This window comes from Lynx canadensis, chromosome D3 (assembly GCF_007474595.2).
Source record: "Lynx canadensis isolate LIC74 chromosome D3, mLynCan4.pri.v2, whole genome shotgun sequence".
NCBI classification, from domain to species: Eukaryota; Metazoa; Chordata; class Mammalia; order Carnivora; family Felidae; genus Lynx; species Lynx canadensis.
Genome location: NC_044314.2, coordinates 27,532,348 through 27,548,365, shown reverse-complemented (window position 1 = coordinate 27,548,365; position 16,018 = coordinate 27,532,348). Strand labels below are relative to the sequence as shown.

General features: G+C 51.7%; 1 protein-coding gene across 2 annotated transcripts in view; it reads right to left on the bottom strand.

Annotated features, from left to right (window-relative positions):
• Positions 1-14,699, bottom strand: part of ST8SIA5 (ST8 alpha-N-acetyl-neuraminide alpha-2,8-sialyltransferase 5) — a 60,359-nt gene extending 45,660 nt beyond the window's left edge. For both annotated transcript variants that reach the window (XM_030336554.1, XM_030336555.1), the window contains exon 1: positions 14,559-14,699. In XM_030336554.1, the coding sequence (XP_030192414.1) occupies positions 14,559-14,689 (131 nt within the window). In that variant the 5' untranslated portion in view covers positions 14,690-14,699. The remainder of the gene's footprint in view (positions 1-14,558) is intronic.
• Positions 14,700-16,018: the final 1,319 nt, after the last annotated feature.

Sequence of the window (16,018 nt, the reverse complement as noted above, 5' to 3'; positions counted from 1 at the left end):
CTGGCAGAAGATGCTTCAAGTCCAGGAGGCCCGGGGTTTCCCCACCACATCCCCCTCTAGACAGACAGCAGGGCCTCAGAAAGCCCACTGCTTGGGGCACCCCAGGAAGCTGCACCCAGGGCTCCAAAAGCCTCCAGAAAGCAGCGCGCAGACTGATCGAGGCTGGGGTGGCTAGGGAGCCCCCAACTGTTTGTTCCGCACAAACCCTGGGGTGGGGGCGGGGGGTAAAAGGAAGGCACCTCCATGATGATAGACTCAGTTACCCACCAGCTGGTGGATAAGGTGGGCTTTTTCTTTTTTTGAAATAAATGTTTATTCATTTTTGAGAGAGAGAATGTGAGCAGGGGAGAGTCAGAGAGAGGCGGACAGAGGATCTGAGCGGGGTCTGGGCTGACAGCAGCGAGCCCAGTGCAGGGCTCGAACTCACGAACCGTGAGATTATGACCTGAGCCGAAGTCGGACGCTCAACCAGGTGAGCCACCCAGGCGCCCCTGGATAAGGTTTAATTAAAAGAAAAAAAAACAACAAAAAAAAGGAAATGAGCTCTTTCGCACCAAGTTTGTGAAATGAAATGGACAACCACTTTTCCATTATTAACCAGCAAATCGCTTGTGTTGTCCCTCACAGCTGACTGAGGAGACCTTTCCTTTGTCTTCACGCTATTTTATTTTTATTTTATTACATACATAGACACATTCCAAATATTTATTATATTATTCTATGTTTATCGAACAGCCCTGCCAGGCTGGGGGCTCGGATTCAACAATGAACAAAGTAAAGACAAAAGCCCTGCCCCAGAGGGAGGGACCTCGACCAGAGAGAGACGGATACGATGACAATAAGCTAACAGGTCATCGACGTTCAGTGTGTCAGAGGGTGAAAGGTGCCGTGGAATAAATAAAGGGCGGCGAGGGGGTAAGGAGTTTCGGGTCAGGGCGTCTCTGAGAAGGCGATATGGGGCAGGACAGGAAGTGGGTGATGAGGCAGCAGGTGGGTCCGGAGGAAGGATGTTCCAGGAGAGCGCCAACACCTGCAGGGGCCCCGAGGCCGGAGGTGATGGCTTCTCCTGGGGCTGGCAAGAGTGACCCCGCGTGAGACAGGGCAGGCGGCAGGTGATGGGGCATCCGTTCAGAGAAACAGCGCCACCTTTCTGGTCCCTCAAAACCATCTGAGAGGGAGGTGAGACCAATGTCATCTTCTGAGGAGCCAAGAGCTCAGCTGGGCCACCAGGAGTCTGCAAGCGCTAAGGCCCCCCAGGCCTCCTCCAGCTCCGGGTCCACAGAAGGGACTGGTCAGAAAAGGCCTCTCCGAGAAGGTGCCTGGACCTTCCCACCCCCATCAGGGCAGAGACGCTTGCCAGCTGGGAAGCCTTTTCAGTGGGATTAATGGGCCTAACTGCCAGGTTCCCCGTGCTCCCTCGCCTGTCCCCGCTCCTGACTCACCAGTGACTCACTACTTCTCTGTGAAGGGCCAGGTGGTAACATCCCCCTCAGAAGAACCTCAGGAGGGCAAGGGAAGTGGATTCATCCCCAGGGTTCACCCAGTTGGGGCAACAGAAAAGCTGTTGTAGTGGGAGCTTCCTGAGGGAGGAGCAGAGGAGTGGGGGACTGTCCTCCCCTGAGGCACTGCAGAGGTCTCCTTGAGAGCCCCCAGGCCTGGGACCCAGGGTCCCAGGGAGCAGATAGAGCCTCCTGGATTTAACGGCCGTCCGTGGCTTTGCCGAGGCTTCTGGCTAAGGAGCTGCTGGGCCAGCGCCCGGGGCTGTCCGAGCACTGACAGTGCTAGGGCAGGGGCAGGGGAGGTGCACATGTAGACACCCAGCCAGGGGAGGGGTCCAGAGAGAGTGAAACCAGACAAGCTCCAGGCACAGTCCTGAGACCACCTTGCCACCCCCAATCTACAGACCACGGAAGAGCCTGGGCCCCTCAGCCGACATCCAAACATCCAGCGTTCTCTGGGCCGCTGTTCCAGACCTCCCTTCCAAGAGGGGCTGCGGCAAGTGGAGCACGGGGTGAGAGAGGAGCTGCGGGCACACACACAGCCTTCCTGCTGTCCTCTGGCACTCCGGGCCCAAATGGCACACCACAGTGAGCAGAGTGGGGACCCCTGGCTCCTTGGAAGGCAGAGGGGTGATGTAGACATCGGGGGCGGGTCCCCTCAAACACTCATCCATGCATTTAGTCCAACTGCTCTGAGAGCTCCCGCTAATTCTGTCTTTTCCCTCTGATGACGTGTCCCAGATCCTGTGTGTGCGCGTGTCTCCGGGGTCAGCAGCCCACACTCTTCTCCCAAACCTGGGGAACCCCGTCTGGCTGAACTTCTCCAGTCATTTCATTCCTGCACCAGCCTTGGCTCCCGCTCCGGGTTGTATCCTGTCCCTCCAAAATTCGTATGTTGAAGTCCTGACCCCCACTACCGGTGAAGGTGACCTTACTTGGGAATCACAGATGGTATTAGTTAAATTAGGATGAGGTCATACTGGAGTAGGGTGGGCCCCCATATAAAAAAAGGAAATTCGGACAGCGACACGTACGCAGGGGGGGGACGCCATGTGAAGATGAAGGGGGAGACCCTATAAGCCGACGAAGGCCAAAGACGACAGGCAAAGCCGCAGAAGCTACGGGACAGGCATGGAACGGGTTCCCCCTCACAGCTCACAGAAGGAACCAGCCCTGCTGACACCTTCATCGTAGACTTCCAGCCTCCAGAACTTTCGGTTGGAGCCACCCAGTTTGTGGTACTTTGTTACAGCGGCTCCCCCAGACCCGACTAGGGTTGCTTCTCTGATCCTCTAGGGCAAGACCTTCCTCTTTCTTCAAGACTCCCCTCAAATCCTCAGCCTCGTCCAGTGATTCCCAAGCTTGGCTCTGTGGAGCACTGGGGTACCCCGTGAGACTCTGCAGAGGAGGGAGGGGACGTGGTGGAGGGTAGGGGTGAGGAAGAGGGAGCCAGGTGGGGAGGACTGGAGCCCCCACCCTGTTTCAAACCGGTAGTCTCCTTTATCCATTGAAGACACAGGTTTCCACAAGGACTGAGGCCACAGGAGTCTCTCTGTCCTGGAACCCCAGCCCACTTGGTCCTTAGTACGTAACAGAGTTTGTGAACTTTTCATGAGTAGTTGGTCCCTCTCCCCCTATGAGCTCCTTGAAAGGGAACCTGTTTGCTACATCTCGGCAACCAGAAACTCGAGCCAAACAATCCAACAGAAATACACCAGGAGCCACATGCATAATCTAGAATGTTCTGCTAGCCACAATAAAAACACCTAATAAAATTCCATAGAAGTGACTACATACGGACACACAAATGAGTGGTGTGTAAAACCAGTGAAGTCTGAATAAGGTTGATGGATTGTATCAATGTTAATTTCCTGGTTGTGACATCGGTACTGTAATTTTGCAAGATGTTACCATCTGGAGAAACAGGAGTAGGGTATACAGATTCTCTCCGGACTATTTCTTACACCTGTATGTGAGTCTACAATTCTCAAAATAAAAAGGTTTCTACGAAGTAAAAAAAAAAAAAAAAAAAAAAAAAAGTGAAATAAATTTTAACAATATATTTGTATTTAATCTAATATATCAAAAAATTGTCATTTCAACATATAATCAATTTAAAAATTAGTGGGATATGTTACATCTTTTTTCATATTATGTCTTTGAAATCTAGCGTGTATTTTATACTTACACACAACACACCTTAGTTTAGATCTGTCTCATTTCCGGTGTTCCACAGCCACACGTGGCTAGTGGCTATTATATTGGACACCAAAGGTCTGGTATAGAAAGGGCATGGAAGTTATGCTTGCTGAATGAACGAACAAACTAATGAATGAATGAACGAACGAACGAATGAACGAATGAAGCGAGAAGGCAAGCACTTAATCAACCAACCCAAGGCGAGGCTGAGTGAGACTGGATGTGCAGAATGCCCCCACCCCACCAGCTGGAGGGCACTGGGTGGGAGCTGTGGGAACATCTGCTCTACATGCACTGGACCCAGAGTCATGAACCTGTGTCAGGACAGCAGCCCAGCCTGACAGGGAAGAAAGAGAAAACACTCTTTTTCTCTTAAAGGAGAGTCCCGCCTCCTTTAAGCCTTCTTTTGGAAGGTTGTGGTTTATTTCTGGGGAGACAGCAGTGGTGATCCCTGAAATACCGATCCTCAGCATGATGGGCTGGGGAAGAATGGAGGGGGAAGAATGGTGAGCTGGGGTTGGCGGGGGGTGGAGGCGGAGGCTTAGGTTCCTTTGCTCAGAGACTCAACAGAAGCAGCACAAATCGCATACACTCTCAGGCTGGGGTGAGCACGGATGCATTTCATTCTCCCAATAAGCTTGGCACCCTCGCTGTGCGGTGTCCCACACGCCATCTCCTGGCTGACCAGCCTCGTTTCCATCCCCCACCATCCAGGGGCTCTGCAGGACCCGTGGGCCCCTTGCAAACAGGATTGGCAAAGCCCGGCCCAAGCCTCTGTCCGGAAGGGCCGGCCCACCTCATCAGAGCCGGGAGAGAGAGAGCAGCCCTCTTGGCCATCCACTCACACTGCAGAGGACTCAGCAGAGACCAGAGAGGCTCCCCCCACCCCCGGCTCACAGAGCACTAGGGAATAAAAGAAATTCAAAAGCCTTCGGTGGTTTCCATCACCTGCTCCTGCAGCCTCCACACCCCAGCCTGCCCCCTGAATCACCCCCTTGGAGCGCACTGGCTCTCCAAAGCCCACATCAGGTCCCACCCGGCTACTCATCATCCCAACTGCTCTCACCTTTGAAACCTATGAAATTTGTCGTCTATGCCACACAGTTACAGGCTTATTTATACAGTTTACATATTTTTGATGTCTGTCTCTTTAAGTGTGCTGTAAGTTCCTTAAGAACATGTATCATATCTAATAAGTCTTCGGTAACATCCCCTCCTCCCCCTGGTTCAAAGCCAAGTGCACATTTAGTTGACGTTTGTCTGTTTTTAGGAAAAGTTTAGAGGTTCCCTTTGTATGTATCCATTCATTCAATGATCAATGTCAGGCACTGTGCTGGGTCCTGGGAATTGGGAGATGGGTAAAACATCTCTTTTAGGGGCACCTGGGTGGCTCAGTCAGTTAAGTGTCTGACTTCGGCTCAGTTCATGATCTCACAGTTCGTGAGTTTGAGCCCCACGTTGGGCTCTGTGCTGACAGCTCAGAGTCTGGAGCCTGCTTCAGATTCTGTGTCTCCCTCTATCAAAAATAAATAAACATTAAAATTAAAAAAAAAAAAAAAACACCTCTTTTAAGGGTCTTACAAGCTTTGTGACCTCATACAAGTTACTCACCCTCTCTGAGTATTAAATGAGGATGACTGTCTCTATTTAGCAGGACTGCTGTAAGGATTAAATGAAATAATCCTCCTTTAGGATTATCTCCTAAGGTCAGAGCCTGGCTCATAAACCCTTAAGGAATGCTAATAATATCATTAGCTAATGAATCCTTCCCCTGTGTGTGGTGGGGAAGGGGCGGGGGTCCTTACACACAGGGTGAAGGGCTAAACTAGAGATTTTTTGGATGAGAGGGTCTTAGATGAGGAGTGGGCCTGGATAAGTCAAAGAAGAGATGCCAAGTCCTCTAAGAGGTAAAATTTCCCTGAAAAAGTACAGATGTCAAAAAGAAAAGAACTGGCAAGAGAAAGGGGTAGGGAGAAGAGTGAGAGAACAGCACTGTGCCTCTGGGGGACCTCTGGGGAAGGGACGGGGAGCTGACACCACGACCAAGAGCGGAAGGGGCACACAGCAGGTCAGACGCGGGACTGCACTGAGGCAAGCAAGGCTCCCGGGGTGCAAAATTGCAGGCAGCCCCTGATCCCAGGCTCGTGCAAGGGCAGGGTGGACCCCAAAGAGGGAGGCCTCCATGAGTTCTGTCCCCTGGGTGCCTGGCTTGCCTCACCCGAGTCCCAGCCCTGCAGCAGGTGCTCAAGACAAGCTTGCTCTGACCAGAGAAATGATAAGGTCATTCTGCGGGCACAGCACACACCCTGGTGGCAGTCAGCTCGGCATCCTTCTCCTCTCTGGGGGACCGTCCATCTCCACCAGGTCCCCACTAGGCACCCTTCCCCTCCAGAACCAGCCCCTGGGTAGACCCTCCAGCCCCTATGGTCCCATCTCCTGGGCTGTGCCTGCTTCTCAGGGCAGCCGAACAGAAGGAGGGGTGGCTCCTCGAGGAGAGGCTTCAAACACACACTTCAGATACAGCACAGAGTCAGGCTGTGCTTTTCCTTGACCCAGTTTCATATCCTCAGGTCTCAGGCCTGCACCAGCCACATGCAGGCAGCCCAGATCTGCACCCTCCTGACACAGGAGAGAGCAAGGCTGGAGGGAAGAGAGCATACAGGGGAGTTTTCTCCACGAAAGGCAGGACAAAGTAGACCCAACCTCTGCTCCTGTGTGATGGAAAAAATAGAAAACCCAAATCATCTTTAACCATTAAAGGAATGGAATTAGTAACTTATGGCCTTCCCACAAGGAAAACATTAGGTGTGGATGGCTGTGCAGGCGAGTTCTACCAAGCTTTCAAAGAACAGATGATCTCAAACCTGCATAAATCATTCCACAGAATGAAGAGGGAATATCCCCCAACTCCTTTTACAAGACTGGTTTTAAGACAAGACAAAGGCAGCATTATAAGCGAAAATTACACGCCAGTAGCATTCAATAACATAAGATACAATATCTTAAATAAAAATTTTACTCAGCAAAATCTCACGTCACAGAAAATAAATAATACACTATCAACAAGCTGGGTTTATCCCTAAAATTATAAGTTTAACATCTACTAATGGAATTTATCACATCAAAAGATTGAAGGCAAAAAAAAAAAATCCATATATCACCCAACCAAGGTAGAAAAATCATCTGCTAAAATGAATATCCAAATAACATAAAACAAGTAAGCAAAATGTGTTGGCATATTCTACAACGGAGTCGTCTTAATCTCTTAGAGCTTATCTATAAAAAAACCAAAACACTAAGCAGATATACTCACTGCAGACACTTGAACCATCATTCCCCTTAAGGTTAGATTTGGTCACACCATACACAAAACTCAACTCAAGTGGAGCAAAGACTTCAACCTAAGAGCTAAAATTATAAAACTCTTAGAAGAAAACACAGGGGTAAATCTTTGTGACGCTGGTCAGCGGGCATGGGCAGTGGCTTCTTAGATATGGTATCTAAAGCACAAGAGACCAACAGCAAAATACATATACATGAATCCGAATTCACCAGAATTAAAAACTTTCACGCTTAAAGGAAGTAAAAAAGTCAACCCCCAGAATGAGAGAAATGTTTTAGAAATTATATATTTGATAAGGGACTTATATTTAGAATCTACAAAGAACTCTCACAATCATAAAAGGACAACTCATCCAATTTGAAAATGGGCAACGGATCTGAATAGACATTTCTCCAAAGAAAATATACAATTGGCCAGGAAGTACTTGAAAGTCTGTTCCACATCATTAGTCATCAAGGAAATACGAAATCAAACCCACAACAAAATACCGCTTCAAACCCATTGAGATGGCTATGACCAAAAGGATAGACAATAATGAGTGTTTTAAAAACTGTGGAAAAATTGGAGTGCTCATGCACTGCTTGGAGGGAGTATAAAATGGTGTAACCACTTTGGAAAAGAGTCTGGCAATTCCTCAAACGGCGTAACATAGCGTTACCACATGACCCAGAAATTGCACTTGCCAGTATATACCCAAGAGAAATGGAAATGGATGTCCACACAAAAACCTGCACACAAATGCTCATCACAGCATTATTCGTAACAGCAAAAACAAGAACTGAATCTCTACCACTGAAGAACGGACAAAATGTGGCCTATTTATAAATGGAATCCTATTGAGCAACAAAAAGATAAACAAAAAGAAATGAAGTACTTGACGCATATTATAACATGGATGGCCTTTGAAAACATCAAGCTTAATGAAAGATGCCAGTCATATTGGACACATAGCATATGATGCCATTTGTATGAAATGCCCAGAAGAGACAAACCTATAGAGACAGGAAATACACTAGAGTGTGTATATATCCCTACAGCTGGGAGGGATGAGAGTACTAGGGGTCATGATGGTTAAGGAGTCCTGGGTTTCTTTTTGGGGTAATGAAAATATTCTAACACTGATGGCGGTGATGGGCACACAATGGTGTGAATATACCCCACGTCATTTAACTGTATACTTTAAGTGGGCAAATTATATTTTGATAAAGCTATTTAAAAACAAAGTTTAAAAAGAAGGAAAAAATGAGGATTAAGGCCAGGATATTCACTATGACATTTTTATTGGACATTACAGCAAAGGTCCTAGCCAACTCAATAAGACAAGAAAACTAATTAAGGTATAGGGTTGGGATAAAAGAGAAAAAGTCTATGTAGAAATTCCAGAAGACTCTACAGATAAATTATTGTCCTTATGTATACATTATCCAGGTTGCTGATTATATAATCAGTATACCAAAAAAATCAAATTTATTTCTATATACTAGCTACAAGTGCTTAGAAAATATAATTTTTAAAATTATGTTTTTATGGGGTGCCTGGGTGGCTCAGTCGGTTAAGGGTCTGACTTTTGATTTCAGTCCAGGTCATGATCCCAGGGTTCATGGGATCCAGTCCCAAGTCTGGCTCTGCACTGACAATGCAGAGCCTGCTTGGGATTCTCTCTCCCTTTCTCTCTGCCCCTCCCCCGCTCACTTGCATTCTCATTCTCTCTCTCTCTCTCTCCCTCCCTCCCTCCCTCCCTCCCTCTCTCAAAATACATAAACCTTAAAAAAATAAAAATTAAAAAATTAAAGTGAAAAAAAAAAGGCAGGTTGAGACCAGATTGTACAAAAATCTGCCATGACCTTTCTTTCTACCTAAAAAAGAAACAACAACGACAACAAAAACAACTATTGCCCTTTCCCTGACCCTCTGTTAAGGTGTAAGTCCTAGAAGTCCCCAGCACTCTAGGGATGCAAGTTTATGTGAAGTAAAAGCTTCACTAACAAAGGAGCATGGAGGCAGTGGAGGGCTTAAAGGAAGAGGGTACAATTTTCATGCCCCTGATTCTAGAAACTCCTTCTTTTGTTTGACCCATCCTCCCCAAATCCAAGTGGGCCGTATCCTACCTGATCCCTCTGCTCTGTGTGTCACAGGTGACTGCTCCTTGCCTGGCACCAGTATCCCTTGGTTTCCTTAACACCTGTTCCCCTCTACTCTATGCAGCCTCAGTTTCCAGAGCCAGCTCTCCTCTCCAGACCCTTAGGTGCCGGCATACCTCAAGGCTCTCCTTTGTGCCCCGACCTTCATCATCTTTCATTCTGTTCTCTCCTGGGTGACCTCATCCAACCTCATCACAGGGACCCGTGTTTTTCCAACGAAGGGTTTCAAACCAACAGGTTGTAAGATCGTGTGGGTGGTTTGCCCCTAGAATTTTTTTAAGCTTTTGGATTGTGGTAAAATATACGCAACAGAAATTTACCATTGTAACCATTTTTAAGTCTACAGTTCAAGGGTATTAAGTGTACCCAATCTGTTGGGTAACCATCACCCCCCTCCATCTCCAAACCTTTTTCATCTTCCCAAACTGAAACTCTGTACCCATTAGACACTAATTGCCACCCCACCTCCAGCCTCTAGCAACTGCCATTCTACTTTCCGTGTCTATGAATTGACTACTCCAGGTGCCTCATGTAGGGGAAACATACCATATTTGTCATTTTGCGCCTGGTTATTTTAGCAGAACGTCTTCAAGATTCATCCACGCTGTAGCGTGCATCAGATTTCCCTTCCTTTTTAAGGCTGGATTTGTTTTTTAAAGTGAAGCGGAATAAAACATATTAAAGCATATTTCTTTTCTTTTCTTTCTTTTTTTTTTTAACTGTTTATTTTTGAGGGAGGGAGAGAGAGCACAAGCGGAGGGATGGCAGAGAGAGGGAGACAGAGGATCAGAAGCAGGCTCTGTGCTGACAGCAGCGAGACCCGAGGTGGGGCTTGAACTCACTGTGAGATCATGACCTGAGCCGAAGTTGGATGCTCAACCAACTAAGCCACTCAGGCGCCCAAAGCGTATTTCTTTCTTTCTTTTTTTTTTTTTTTTTAATTTTTAACGTTTATTTATTTCTGAGAGACAGAGTACGAGTGGGGGAGGGACAGAGAGAGAGGGAGACACAGCATCTGAAGCAGGCTCCAGGCTCTGAGCTGTCAGCACAGAGCCCGATGAGGGGCTTAAACTCACAAACCGGGAGATCGTGACCCGAGCCGAAGTCGGACGCTTAACCGACTGAGGCACCCAGGCGCCCCAAAAGCATATTGCTTATCATAAGGCCAAATACTGTTTCACAAAATGTTTGTTTCAGATGGATGTGTATATGAGTGTGTTCGAGATCTCTGGCCTATTTCTTACTGTGGATAACAATGATAAAGGGTGGGAAAATGCTGATTTTGATGGTGACTGCACCATCTCCATTGCTAGCTTGGCTCTCCACCCCCCACCCCGACCGCCCCCCCCCACCCCCGCCCCAGTTCTGGAGCTCATTCCCAAGGAGCTGCAGGATTGCTCTAGGTGGATCTCTTGCAGTGTCTTAACAGATCCAGACTCAAATCTGTTACCCTCCTTCCTCCAAACATGCTTTTCTCACACATCTCCTACTTGACTCTCCATAATCAAGCCCTGCCTGCCTCACCTTGCACCCCACCCCCCACTATACAGCTGTGACATTCTAGTTGTGCAGAATTACTTCGCTTCCCTCTGCACTTTGCAGTCCTTATTCAAGCTGGGTTTCATCCCCCTTCCTTCCACCTCCCCCTATGCCTGTAGTCATTTCTCTTTCAGACTCCCTTCATATGCCTCCATGTACCTTGAAACCATCCTGATCCACTATGGCCCCCTACTCATTTTTGGAGTCCTTGGCTCACACCTCCAGTTTGGCTTATGCGTATATCATGTGCCTTTCTGTCTTCCCAAGAGACTGCACGCTCCCCAGAGCCCCTGGGCTGTGTTCGTCTTGCACACCACTGTCCTCAGAATTTAGTGCACCGTTTAGCATACAGCAAATCTTCACTAAGTACTTGTTCAACCAAGAACAGACACGAGGAAGCCAAGAACATCAAGGACAAACTTCGCAGTTGTGTCTCATGTTGTTTCTTCCCAATCCACAGAGTCTCCTTAGAGACACTATGCCCCCTGGGCCCTCTGCACTGCCCCCCTTCTCCCCTCCTGACCACCAGAGGTGTTTGCAAGATGGGTCCCCAGAGTCCTGACTGGGAACTCCCAGAAGTGACCACTGCACAGCACATTGAGAGGCCAGGCGTCCAAAGAAAGAACACATATCCACTCACATCCCCCGCTCCCTTCTAGTGAAACCTGTCCCTGACTCTCACTGAAACAGTCTGCTATCTTTGTGCCCGTGAGCTCTTTGTGAGGTGGTAAACAATGGAGGCTTTGCTGAATACATCATCAACCCAGCCCAGCCCAGACGCAAAGGGCAGCAGCCTTCAGGAATCCCCGAGGTCTAAAGGGGATCTGCCCCTACACCAGATTCTCCTCACTTTTGACCAGGTTGTGACAATGGCCTCCCAGTCTCTCCCCATTGCTAACCTCTCCTTACAAAGCCCAGATAAACTTCCTTCCTAGTGGCTTTTATCATATCACTACTCTACTCAAAGACCCCATGTGGCTCCCTACAACTGAATGAACCAAGTTCAAACTGTCCTTCCCAATCCACAAAGCACCTACTGAAGCTTCTCGCCCAACGTTACATCTGGTCCTCCTTGTCCACACTCCCCCTTCTACCAGCTGGACCCATTTCTTCACTGCGTCTTCCGATTACCCTGGGCGCACACACACCACTTTCAATCATTTCTTCATTATCCAGTATTTATCGAGAGCTTACTGTGTGCCAGGCAACCATATCTGGTGCTCAGGGTGCAGGTGGGAACAAAACAGAGCGAATCCCTGCCTCCTGGGGCTTTCAGTCTAGAGCAGGGTTTCTCCACTTCAGCACTGGTAGTTGGGGCTGGGCGATGCCTTCTTGTGGGAGGCAGGTGATGCACTGTCAGATCTTTAGCAGCATCCCTGGCCCCTACCCTTAACGTGCCAGTAGCACTCCCTCCCAGTGTGACAACCAAAAATGTGCCCAGATACTGCCTGGGGGTAACGCTCCTCTCCCCGCAGAGAACTGTGGATCTAGAGCGGCAGGGGGAGCTTGCTACGAGTCAGCTGGGGAGCCTATGAAAAAAGCAGGTACTGGCTCCATCCCCCGAGGCTCAGATTCTGAGCCCAAGAATCTGCATTTCAGTGGCCCCGTGAGTGATTCTCATGAGGCTGTCTCAAGACCTCTGTCTGGGGAACACTCAAGTGTGGAGTGTTTTCCAGACAGGACACAGACCAATAATCACATCAGGTCAGTTCATCACAATGAGGTGTGTAACAAACAAGACAGGTAAACAGGTAGGTGGGTAGTCCAGGCACGGGAGATGTAGAAGGGTGTGGCGCCTTTGCTCGCACCCTCTTCAGTTCTGGAATGTGCACTTCCCCTTCCCACCCACCCCCCCATGCCCCGAACACACCCACCTAAATCTTCTGCTTCCTTCAAGGGCCCCGCTTAATTTCTACCTCCTCCAGGCAGTCTTCCCTAACTACTCCAGTCCACTGGAACTTCCTTCCTCCGGCAATTTAATTAACACTGACTACTTATCTATCTCCTTTGTGGTCCTTTTGTTTCCCCCAAAGAGACCTCAAAGCCCCTGAACACCAGGACCTCGGAATCATCTTCACAGACCCTCATAGCATCCTTCCAGGATCAGGCATGGGCAGGTTCTGTTTGCCTGACTGGATGAGCCCAAGTCGATGGAGTGCAGCCTGGGAGGTGGCAGCTGAGATTTAGGGAGTCAGGATCTCTGTGTGAGGGAGGGATGGGAGGCAGCTAGCACCCCCACCCGACACCGACACCCGGGAGGGCTTGCCAGAGCAACCAGTTAGTAGTTGAGCTGGCGTTTCCCCTGGGCGCTGATGTTTTCCCACTGTTGACAAGGCAGCAGGGATCCCAGCAGCCCCAGTGGTGCTGCAGGTACCAGCAGGGTGCAGGAACCCAGAGCCACCCCGCTGTGTCGCAAGTGCAGGTGGAGGCCGTTTGGGGCCCAGCGGCCCTTGTGTAGGGTTATCTTGCAGGGGCAGCTGTGGCCGGAAGCGGAGGCAAACCCGGGCAAGCCAGGAAACTCGGAAACTGTCCTTCAAAGCCCCCCGCACCATGCAAAGCTCAGCAGCTGCTTTTAACCAGGCAACAGTGCTGCCTGGGGAGGTCAGGAGCAGAGGCCAAATGTCCACAAACGTCCTGGACAAGGGACCTCAGACTCCCCAGCTCTGGGACGTGGAAGGGGAAATAGCCTAACTGCCTGGCTTTCCTGCTTCTGGAAGGAAACCCAGCAGCAACCCTCACCCAAACCAGGGGCACGAACTAGAGGCACAAGTGACTGATGTGGAACCCAAACGACGAAAAGAGAACAACCGTTTTAATATTTGGAAGTCTGGAGAAGACAAGACGTGTATGCAGCTGGAGAGGCCTCTTGTTTCCCATCGGCCTGGGGGGAGGGGCAGTGAGCGAATGTGGGGAGGCACCGGCAGCCAAGACCTGCAGCCCGAAGGAGAGGTAGGCTATTTCCAAAAGAGGCTCTGATGTGGGAGTATCCTAGGGTCAGCACTCTCCCGCAGCTCTGAAACCAGCTAGAGTAACCCGAAGCGTCTCCCCCCCCCCGCCCCGCCCCCCAGCAGAAGGAAACGGCTGGCATTTCGCACACACAGAGACCGAGGCCGTGACACCCTCCCACTGCTCTCTTTCTCTGAACGGGAGTTCGCGCGTGGACGGGGTGGGGTGGGAAGCGAGCCAACGAGGGGAGAGCTAACTTCTGCCGCAGCTCTGACCTTCCGTGTAAGGTGGAGAAAGAACAATTTGTCTCAGAAGGGATCGGGTTGTGAGTTTCACACACCCAGCGGTTACTGGGTGATTAAAATTCCCTATCCCTGTGGCACCGTCCCGCCCACCTCTCACTCCCCACCTTACCCTGCACTCCTGCGGGGAGGGGGAATGCTTTCCACCTGGAAGCCCTAACAAAAGTTCAGGATTCACGGGGTGATCCTATTGGGTTTTGAGCCCTCCGCTCCTGGGAGCCTCCCCTCCAACCAAATGGCCACGGCACTGTAGATGTGGACGACTCCGATCTGACCCCGTGGCTCCTCGGGGCATTCAGATGGATTTATCGGCAGCTCGGCGGCTCGGAATTCCAACCTGCCCCCCATTGTCACAAGAGAACAAAGTTGTCGCACCCCTCTGGCCCACGCTGGGCAGGCGCTCTCCTCCCGCTGGGAGATGAGATGCGCTTCGGAGAGCCACGACCCAAACCTAACGCGGCAGTGCTGGAAGCCGAGTGCGGAGCCACCGTCACTCAGCCCGGGGACACCCGGGCCGACTCTGTGGCCGCCACCCGGGGGTTCGCCCGCGGGCTCCGTGCACCCCCCGCCCGCGCTCAGACTTTCTTACCTCTTGATGTAGTTTCTGCCATACAAGATCTGTTGCAGCAAGGTCACCAAGGCGAAGGCGCAGATGAAGATGAAGAGTAAAGTTCGGTTCCCCAACAAATCCCGGTTCGCCGAGGGGTCGGCGTAGCGCATCCTGGCGGCCGCTCGCGCACGGCGGGGCGCGGCGGGCGCCGGGCGCCTGGCGGGCCCCGCAATCACGCGCGGGGCTTCGAGGCCCCGGAGGGCGCGCCGCCGACCGGGAGCCTCTCGGCGCTGTTAGGCGGGCAGGGGACGTGGCCAGGCAAAGTTTCCGCCCGGCGGGGCGGGCACAGGAGGCATCCGAGCGTGGCCGGCGCCAGGGCGGCGGGCAGGGCAGGGCTGGCCGCGGAGAGCTCGGCCGCAGCCCCGGGCCTTCCCTCCGGACGCCTTTACCTCTGGGCGCCCGTGCCGGGCAGCCGCCGATTTCCCTGCGGAGAGGCGACTCCAGGTGCCCCGGGCCCGGGGCGGCCCCTCCCGCCGAGGTGACGACCAATGGGGAGCGGGGCCCGCGCGCCGTCCGCCCGGGCACCCAAGAGCGCGGCGCACCGCCCCCTCCGGCCGGGCTCGGGTAGCGGCCGCCCAGCGCGGCTCCCTGCCCCGGCGGGCCCCGTCCGACTCCCGGCCCGCAGCGAGGGAGTGCGAAGGTTGGCCTTCGGCTCTGCAGATGGGAGGTGGGGGACAAAACACCCGGACAGTCTGGCGAATGACGGGAGGGCGGTGGAGAGGGGGAGGGGTGGAGCGGAAAACGCCGGGTTTGAATCGTGGAATTAAAAAAGAGGGCAGGAAGGGGAAGCCGCGGCGGAGCTGGGCATGCTGGAAGGGAGCATTTGCTCGCGGCGCGCAGGGGCACTGAGTCACCGCGGTGGCCGCGTCCTCGCGCCCGGGAGATTTCTCCGGAGAAAGCGGAGCAAGGTCAGCGGGCAGCCCTTCAAGGACGGCGCGCGCGGCTCCTGCATGCTGATGGCCTGCGGGGCTGCCGCCTGCGCTCCGGGCACCCAGCTCCTGCCGGGAGAAAATTCCGAGGCTCTACACCCCGGCCACAGGCCTCCTCCCTCCCCCCCCAGGCTGCAGCCCGCGGCCGGTCGTCAAAGACCTTGTTGTTACCAAGACACAGGGACCCTGTCTCGTCCTTAGAACCGCTCGTAAAGCCCAGGTCAGGCAGGCAGCCGCCTTAGGGTACCACGGTCGCCAGAAGCTTTAGTAAGTCAGTAAGTCTGGAAAGGTCTGTGCTTCAGAGTGCACGCCAGGGAAAATAAACAGAAATGCAATGCCAGAGTCGTGCCTCTTCAGAAATCCAAGCCCCTAAATGCGCTCCTCTTTTCCCAATGACACCCCGCCCTGCGGGCTGGGCGACAGCCCTGCCATCCTGACACCGCAGTCTCTCGAGGCCTGGGGTGTCACGTGCCAGCGGCGTTCACCTCGCTGGATGATTTCAGGGCGCCG